The sequence below is a fragment of the Ipomoea triloba genome, chromosome 8 (assembly GCF_003576645.1).
Source record: "Ipomoea triloba cultivar NCNSP0323 chromosome 8, ASM357664v1".
NCBI lineage: Eukaryota > Viridiplantae > Streptophyta > Magnoliopsida > Solanales > Convolvulaceae > Ipomoea > Ipomoea triloba.
The window spans coordinates 15,242,755-15,251,484 of NC_044923.1; the positions used below are offsets into that span (position 1 = coordinate 15,242,755).

At 35.1% G+C, this 8,730-nt stretch overlaps 1 protein-coding gene across 4 annotated transcripts; it reads right to left on the reverse strand.

Annotated features, from left to right (window-relative positions):
• Window positions 1–933: 933 nt before the first annotated feature.
• LOC116026647 lies at window positions 934–8,460 on the reverse strand. 4 transcript variants are annotated; one of them, XM_031267983.1, is made up of 13 exons: window positions 8,299–8,400; window positions 7,875–7,988; window positions 7,073–7,177; window positions 5,988–6,071; window positions 5,772–5,890; window positions 5,566–5,667; window positions 5,300–5,422; window positions 4,731–4,787; window positions 4,572–4,638; window positions 4,046–4,099; window positions 3,616–3,687; window positions 3,486–3,524; window positions 934–1,215 (listed from the first exon to the last, which is right to left on the reverse strand). In XM_031267983.1, exons 1-13 carry the CDS (start codon window positions 8,395–8,397, stop codon window positions 1,126–1,128), a joined length of 1,125 nt encoding a protein of 374 aa, XP_031123843.1. In that variant the 5' UTR covers window positions 8,398–8,400; the 3' UTR covers window positions 934–1,125. The 4 variants fall into 4 exon arrangements, with proteins under 4 accessions (XP_031123843.1, XP_031123845.1, XP_031123846.1 ...); XM_031267985.1 differs by having other exon boundaries at window positions 3,454–3,524; XM_031267984.1 differs by lacking the exon at window positions 934–1,215 and adding an exon at window positions 2,614–2,959.
• Window positions 8,461–8,730: the final 270 nt, after the last annotated feature.

Consider the following 8,730-nt stretch of genomic DNA (forward strand, 5'->3'; position numbering starts at 1 on the left):
AGGTGTACTCAGGTCCATGGTAAAACTATTCATAGATGAATTTGGTTGGCTAATGTTGGCGGTGCATTTTATGTGATCCGTTTGCACCATTTCTTGGAATAGATGACTATATAAACAAAGGAAATTTTTTAAAAAAAAACAAAAAAAGTTGCTCATAGCGGTTGCCAAAACATCCACCGGGCACTGTTAGTCTGCACAACATGCACGGGCTCAATTTTTTTTTTTTTTTGGTGGGTCTTACAAAAAATTTAACGTAACTTAAAATTGCCAAGGACCTTGTAGTCCAGTGGCATCAAACCCTTCCTTTTATATAGGAGGTGGTGGGTTGACTCTTGTGCAATAGGTTGAGAAAGTAGTTATGAACAGATACTGTATTGTAATAGAGTTAGTAGTATTCCAAAAAAACGTAACTTAAAATTTATTCTCAATAATTGGAATTTTTTTCCAAATTTTTTGTGGTCCCCAACATTCCACCTCAACACGAACTCAATCTCAAAAACCATTCTTCCTAAATAGTTTGAGTTTTTTCAATATTTTTTTTATCCACCAATCAACAAAAATTATACTTTCATTATTTGTTTATTTATTACTACGTATCATTTTAAAATTGTTGTGATTGTAATTAAAAGTATACTTTATGAGTAAATTAAACATACCAAAATTTAATTTAATTGATAATTATAAACTTTTTAATTAAAATAATATGTGATCAAGAGGATGTTATTAAAAATCAAGCTCGTGATATTTTAATATAAGAATCATGCTCTACTCATCCGGCCACCTTTTCAGGGAAAAAAAAAAAGATAACAAAAAAGAGATATATTGAGAACATTTGTTTGGTATAAAGTCACCTTTAATTTGGCATTTTAACACATGATGATCTAAAGAGAGAATAAAGGACCCACAAACATATATGGTCATGATCCTATTTAGTTTTTTTTTTTTTTTTTTTTTTTTTAAGAAAAGATAATTAATTCATATCCATCGGAAGAACGTTACAAAGGAAGTTGGGAGAGTTATAGAACCACTTCGAATAATCAAACAAAGAAACAGACTGCTTAGCTAGTATATGAGCTGCCTGATTCGCTTATCCTATTTAGTATCTAAGCTATATATTCGCTAATGTTATACTCCAATTGACTTCAAATAGGCCTTCTCTGCATTTCCTATCCTCTCCTGAAACATTTGCCACTCTCTTCTACTCCTTTGTTTAACCTGCAAAGAGGAAACATGCAATTTCATAGCAAACTTGAACTTCAATAATGTGCGGTAGTAAACATGGATAAACAAACTATCTATATCACCAGTATGTCTAGATAAACTATCTATATCAGCTGATTCAGCGGTTAATCTAGACTATCATCACCCTTGGAGAAGGCAGACCAGAAAATGGTTGACTTCTCGAAGAAGGCGACCATTTCTAGTCTGGTCGTCAACGACCGGAACCTGTCGTCCGCAGTCAATTTTTTAATTGAAAAATATGCTTGAACCAGTGGTGGAGCCAGAAAAAAATTTCAATGGGGGCGAAAAATGAAACACTTAATATAGTCATAAATATTGTTAGATATTATGGACGAAAAATAAAACATATAAAAAATTTATAAAAATATTTATAACAATATATGAAATATATTTAATTTGATAAAATAATTCAAATACAAAACACATTATAAATTACGCATCTCATTATTAAATTTTAAAAAAGAAACTTTATAAAAAGGAAATTAAAAAAAAAAAACTTTATATACGTAGTATATATTAAAAAAGCTATGAAGGGAACCTACTGGCTACTACCCTTAAGATTTGAATAAAAAAAAAGGCTTTGAAAATATCAACATGGGGCGAATGAGGCTGTCATGGTTAGAACCCTCGCCATTTCACTGGTGAAACCGTGCACCAACCAACTACGCTAACAATCATGTGTTTACATATATCTGTTTTCATATACTTATATCTAAAATGTATTATATATACATATATACGGGGTGAGTGGGGGCAGCTGCCCCCACTGCCCCCATTGTGGCTCCGCCACTGGCTTGAACCATAGTGACCTGCTATCACAGGTCACTAACATGTTTTTGGGCTTCATTGCACAAAAATAAAATGTTAAAGAGTTTAGTTGCACAATTAAAAAGTTTAAGTACCTAATTGACTTTCAGGTAAAGTTTGAGGGCCTATTTGACCCTTATCACAATAATATATATTATGTACACAATTAATGTATTTTTAGTATATTAAAAAAGTACATTATATTCAGAGAAAATACATTATTTGAGTACTGAAAGTACATTATTTTGTATAATGTATACTCAGTACAAAAATAATGTACATTTAATATATTAAAAATAGGGAAAAGGGTCAAATACACCCATGAACTTTATATAAGAAGTCAATTAGGCCCTTGAACTTTTAAAAGTTGCAATTAAACCTATCAACTTGTTATTTTCAAGCATTTAGACCCAACAGCAAGTTAATTACTTGTAATAGCAGGTAAGTTGTTGATGTGGCAATTGTTTCAAATAAATAATAAAAAATAAATTTATATAATTTTTTAAAAAGAAGAAGATGGCAGCCATGGCCGTCCATCTTCTTCTTCATTTTTTTTCCCCTAAACTCTCACATTTTTGGTTTGCCATTCCTCTCTGTCTATCCCTCTCACTCATTCAAAGCCGTTTTTGCATTTCCGGCCTTTTGGTTTATTCCCCCAAAATCAAAATTTTGAGAATACTCTTTAATTGCCCCAAGTGTGTTTCTTCCCTTCCCTTTAATTCATATTCAAAAGCTCGCTTGTTCTTTTTCTCTTGGTAAGGAGTCGGAGGGCAAGAAATGGGTTACGCCGGAATCGCTATCCGGGCTCCTCTGAAACCGATATCAACAAAGCGGCCGCCTCCTATAGTAATGCAGGAGAGTGAAGAGTCATTGTCGGAGAATGGATTCTCAACGACTCCGACGGCCCTGGCTGCCATGGGGAACTAATTTTAAAAATAAATAAATAAATAAATAAATAAAGAGGATGGCAGCCATGGCTGCCATCTTTAAAAAAAAAAAAATTATTATTGAAGGTGGCAGCTGCCGTCTTCTTCTTCTTCTTTTTGGTTAATATTAATTTATTTGGAAAAAAAAATGTCATATGAGCAGCTTACCTGCTATTACAGGTAATTAACCTGCTGTTGGGTCTAAATGCTTGAAAATAACAAGTTGATAGGTTTAATTGCAACTTTTAAAAGTTCAAGGGCCTAATTGACTTCTTGTATAAAGTTCAGGGATGTATTTGACCCTTTTCCCTTAAAAATATACTTGTTTATGGTGCATACAACACTGTGTGGACCATAATTCACATAAAAATTTACTAGGGTGTTAGACTTGCCAATTCACCGATCACGCCCAACAATTCTCTAGTTACCAATTGGACTTGAACCTTTATTATTAGCCTCCGCCCAACAATGTACATACCATAATATATAATCTGATTAGTGATTGCATACCTCTAGCCGTTTAGATTTCCCATTCTCTGAGTTTTTCCCCTGCAGAAAGAAAAATAACTATGAGCAATGTAAGCATGGAATTGTACATACATATTACGGAGTATATTATTTTCCATAGTCCTTTTATTACCGAAAGTGAAGGTATGCCTTGATGAACAATGGGTTGAGCATCCACGACTCCAATCTTCTCATGCGCAGGCGGCTACAAATCATGCAACATAAATGTTTTTTTTTTTTTTTTAATTAATGACCGTTTTGAACTTTCGATTATATTGTAATTATTAAATTGGTTCTCAGTTATCAATTTTGACCAATTAAATCCTCAACTATTGATTTCGTAACAGATTTGGTCCTCCGTAATTACCAAATTCCTCAATAAGTATGACAGAGGATCGAATTGATTGTAAAATCAATAGTTGAAAATTTAATTGGTCAAAATTCATAGTCAATGACCAATTTAATAATTACAGCATAGTCTAGTAGCCAAAACGGTCATTAATTCATATTTTTTGGTGTCTAAACCAAAGGGACTATCTGGCATATAATGGAATAAAACTAACCTCAATACATCTTTGAAGTGCAAAGTCAAGACCCCAACCATGGACCAAGTCATTCTAGGAATGACACAAATAATTAAGGTTGTTATAGCTATGGTGAAGCAGAAGAAGAAAACGAAGAAAGGACAAACACTTTTTTTTTAAAACAAGGACAAACACTTAGAGCAACCTTAATAGCAATGATTTTTTTGTAATTTTTGGGATGTCAACTAGGAGAGACAGGAGGGAAAGACAAGACGAAAAAAAAAAGAGAAAAAATAAATATAAAAAGCACGTCTGATGCAAATTAGTTAACGCGCCAGCCGACGCTTACACTGCACGCGCACCCGGTTAGACACTGTTTGTGTAGTTAACGTGCAGAACTGCGGCTCTCTTCTTCACTTTCTCTCTCTTACGGGACCCACAAAAAATCAAGCTTTTAAAGGGCAATCTTGACCTTCTCTCTTCACTCTTCTCTCTTCCACATGACAAAAAAGACTATACAAACCATTGAAAATCCTCCTATTGTGGTTTCTCTTAGTGAGTGTACCTGAATCATATACCACGTGCAGCGCCATGCATTTCGAGAGAAGACAGGAGCCATTATCTCAACAAACCTAAAATCAGATTAAACAGCAATGGCAAATCAATTTACAGAGACAGTACCAAAAAAATGGCAATGAAAAGCACAATTAACTATTTTTCTTACGCTGCACATGGAGGCTGATGAGGGTCCCAACACCAGCCTGGTCTCTCTGTTGTTTCTCTAATCAAGGAAAGATAGAAACCAAAAAGGTCAAAATATCCACAAAACAGATTCCATTGATCGAAACTGAAGCATGTGCTTTATTTCAACTAAAAGTCTAAGTTGATACTTCATGTGTGAGCCAGTTACTTTTGACCTGGCTCTGATATCAAATCGAAACATATTGGGCGGAGTCCAGTAAAGGACCAAGTCCATGATTAGGCAAATTGTTGGGGGAGACAGGTTAAGAGCCAAGTCCAGCACCCTGCCTCTTAAATATGTGATAGCGGTCTATAAAGAAATAAAGTTGCGTCTTCCCTACTAACTATAACTTTTGGCATAGTGGTAAGTGTTTGACCCTAACACATGTACCCTTTTCGACTAAAAGTCTAAGTTGATAGTTGGATTGCACATTTATGTTTATATATTATATGCTCAACAAACAGTCGGAATAATGAGTCTTTTAATAGAAGCCAGGGTTGCAGCTCAGATCATGATGATGATACAATATATATTCCAACAAACATTCTTACTTGTGAACTTCACTGTTGCCTTTGATCTGCTTTGTCATTTGCCATGTTATCCCAACTTCCTTGTGGGGTTCCAATCCAGGCTGCGAAACTTCTAACCCATGCTTCTTCACAAGTGTAATGTATCTGAAATTGGAAGGCAAAAGCAAAAGAAAAAGAAAGATGAGTTTGAGATAATGATGGTCAAGAACAGCTAGCCAGAGATGAAAAACCTCATGACTAATGTTTTCAAAAGAAAAAAAACCTCATGACTAATTATTATCACTTACTCCTCAGCATCAAACTGCTCAACTCCTAGATCTTCATCCCAGATGAATATATATTCATATGGCGCAACAATGTCTGGATGCAGAAACCTTTTTGCATACCACCTTAAACGAAACGAATTTTTGCAATTCTAGTTGTTATGATATGATGAATCAAGAGAACAGCTTCGATCAATAATTTCATCCAACGAACAACTCGATCTTCTTACCATTTTGTCTGTTTATTAACACTCACATGAATGGCCTTCCTCGACCACTCAAACTCATCATCCCACTCAGATGTTCGGCCATCGTAATGAAACAGGATGATAGTAAAATTGTCTGAAAACTGCAGGATAACGAACAGGCTGTTAGACGAGGGAGAAGGTAGGGATCGGAGGCTGTTTCGTTGGTGCCTGTGAGATCTGCAGAAAATAGAAGACAACCTTTTTCATAGCAGCATCAATGTTCTTCTTCTGGTTATATCCTACAGTAAATGTTACCAGATACCTTGGCTTGCTAGTCAGGTCCTGCAGATACCACGTCAATAGCACAATATACTTATGCCCTTATACGCCATTTTATATGTAATTAGTTAAAAGTAAACAGTTAATTTACCAAACATTTATCTATAACCAGCTAATACTATCAGCTGATTAAACCAACTAATACAATCAACTATCAGCTAAACTAATTAACTTTCAGCTATCAGCTAACAACCAATTGACAAGCACTCCCTAGTCAAATCATTATCTTGTTTCTCTACACTATCATAAACAGAAAAGATTTAGGTTTTATATCATCTATCATTCATTTAGTTTGAGTGTAATAGCTCATTTTTGTATTTACCACAAGTCATCTTCCTTGCCTGCTGGCAAAAAGGTAAGTAACAGAATGGTTGTTATTTTAGCTCTCTTAGCCTCCCTCTTAGGTGCTAAAACTGTAACAACTTGTTAGGATCAAACACTTAACACTATGTCAAAAGTTATAATTGCTCATAACGAAAGACACAATTTTATTTTCTTATACAGCCACATAGTGCTAGACTTGGCCCTTCAACCCTCTGCCCAACAATCCTCTAGTCAGGACCGGTTTTTTTTTTATTTGCGTGGCCCCGTGCGGGTAAATGAGTGAGGCCCTATCAAAGTATAAACAAACTACGAATTGAAGAAAAATTGCAAAGAGAAAAATGCAAAAAATCTAATTTTGGGCCAATATAATCCCAAATACATATACTAATTAACTATTAGGTCAGGGCTGGACTAGGGCCCCCACAATTTTGGGGCCCCGTGCGGTCGCACATCTTGCACGCCCTAAAATCCGGCCATGCCTCTAGTCACCTTGAACAAATACTCATTGTTTATTACAATGGCACCCTTTTGACATGCCTCCCATTGTTAAATCACAAACTGGATTTCAAGAATTTCACCATTATCTAGCCCTAAGTTAAGAACATACACTCAACAATGCCTGCAATTCATAAATGTTAAGTAATTTTGAAAAGCCAATAAAGGCCTCATAGAACACTTACCTCACTGGGCTTTCCCCATAACCGTCGGGGATAGAAATCTGACTCAGAGACAACAATATCTTGTGGTAATCTTTCTGCTCCTCTCGGGTTTGATGGAACCCAAATCTGATCAACACATACAGAATATGAATTTAATATTTCTTTTCCTTTAGTGTTTGGTAACATAGTTGATAAGTTAATTTTGACTGATTATATTTGACGGGTGACTACTAAGTATTTGATAAAATATTTATTGCATTAATTTATTGGAACAATAAGTCAAAATCCGAAAAGCTAAAAAGAGTAAAGTTTTTAGTTAATTGGTTGACCTTAATTATAAAATTACCGTTTTACCCTTATCATCCCTAATTTTTATGTCTCTATTGTTATTGTTCATTTGTATTGTCCTTTTCTACTTTCTGTTTTCGTAACAACAATAATAATGCTTTTCTTTCTTTTTCATTTCACTCATCATTGTAATCCATAATAATAGTTGTAAAAGTAATTTGAGAGTTAACTTAGTGCAATATGTTGATGCCTTTGTACGTCACTTTACATTCAATCAGCTAAAATTAAACAGTTATTTATCAAACACCATTTTTTAACCAAGTAATACTATCAGCTAGTCAAACCATCTAACTCAATCAACTATCCGCTAACTTTTTTTTTTTTTTGAATACTACTGACTCTATTACAATGCCCCACCATTTGCTAAACGCCCCTATAATCTCAGACCTAAAGCACGCTCAATTCAGTATGTTCACAAGGCAATCCAGTATGTTCAGACTACCAGGCCAATTCAAGAAAGGGTAAACTAACTAACCTTTGTAAAATCCATAACATTTTGATTTTGAGCTTGATTTTCTGTAGAGTTGCAAATCTCCTCCTCAGTTGAAACCACATACTCTTGGGCTGGAATAGGACTTGTAATAATTTGCTGCCAAAATAGAGAGCACAAAATTTGTCATTTATGCATAATACTAAACCATGTAATACAAACCCAATGGGGTAGTTCAAGTGGCAAGTGAGCTCTCTTTGTGGGGAAGAATTTCGGGAGAATTCGGGTTTAATTCCCACAAGTGAGGATTCCCCCTGGACCCGCTCCTGTGCCTCTCGGAGCGATCTCAGAGCGAACGTGGGTGGACCCGGACCGTTAAACGGACAAAGAAAGACCCCGTGAATTTAACAAAAAAAAAACCATGTAATACAGAAGAATTGAATCAAGAAGCTTGAGCAGGCCTACATACCTTATTTGATGTCAGTGATGGATATGACACTCCAAGGAAGAACCCAAAGGCGACTCCAATGATTATTGTGACAATAAACTTCTCCATTTCGTATTTCATTTTACCATTTCCACTATGGAACAAATGTAAGACCTTAGAAGACATATTAATGTCAAACATAGGCTGGAGAATCCTACCAGAGTTTAAAGTTCTTCATGTGGTTAAGAATGGTATCAGATTCTCTGATTCTGAGAAAAAGGTTTTTATAACAGCTGTGCACCATTCAGGCCATTCAAATATGTTTTTAGTTTTCAGTAAGGGATTAACTTCAAAACTAGCTGTGTGCATGGCAGGAAAACCTATATTATAAACCCATGGAAAGATCAAAGTTAGAAGAAAGGCAAATGAACAGAGAGAACTAGCTCTTATTCCCTTCATATAAAGGCCAAGTTG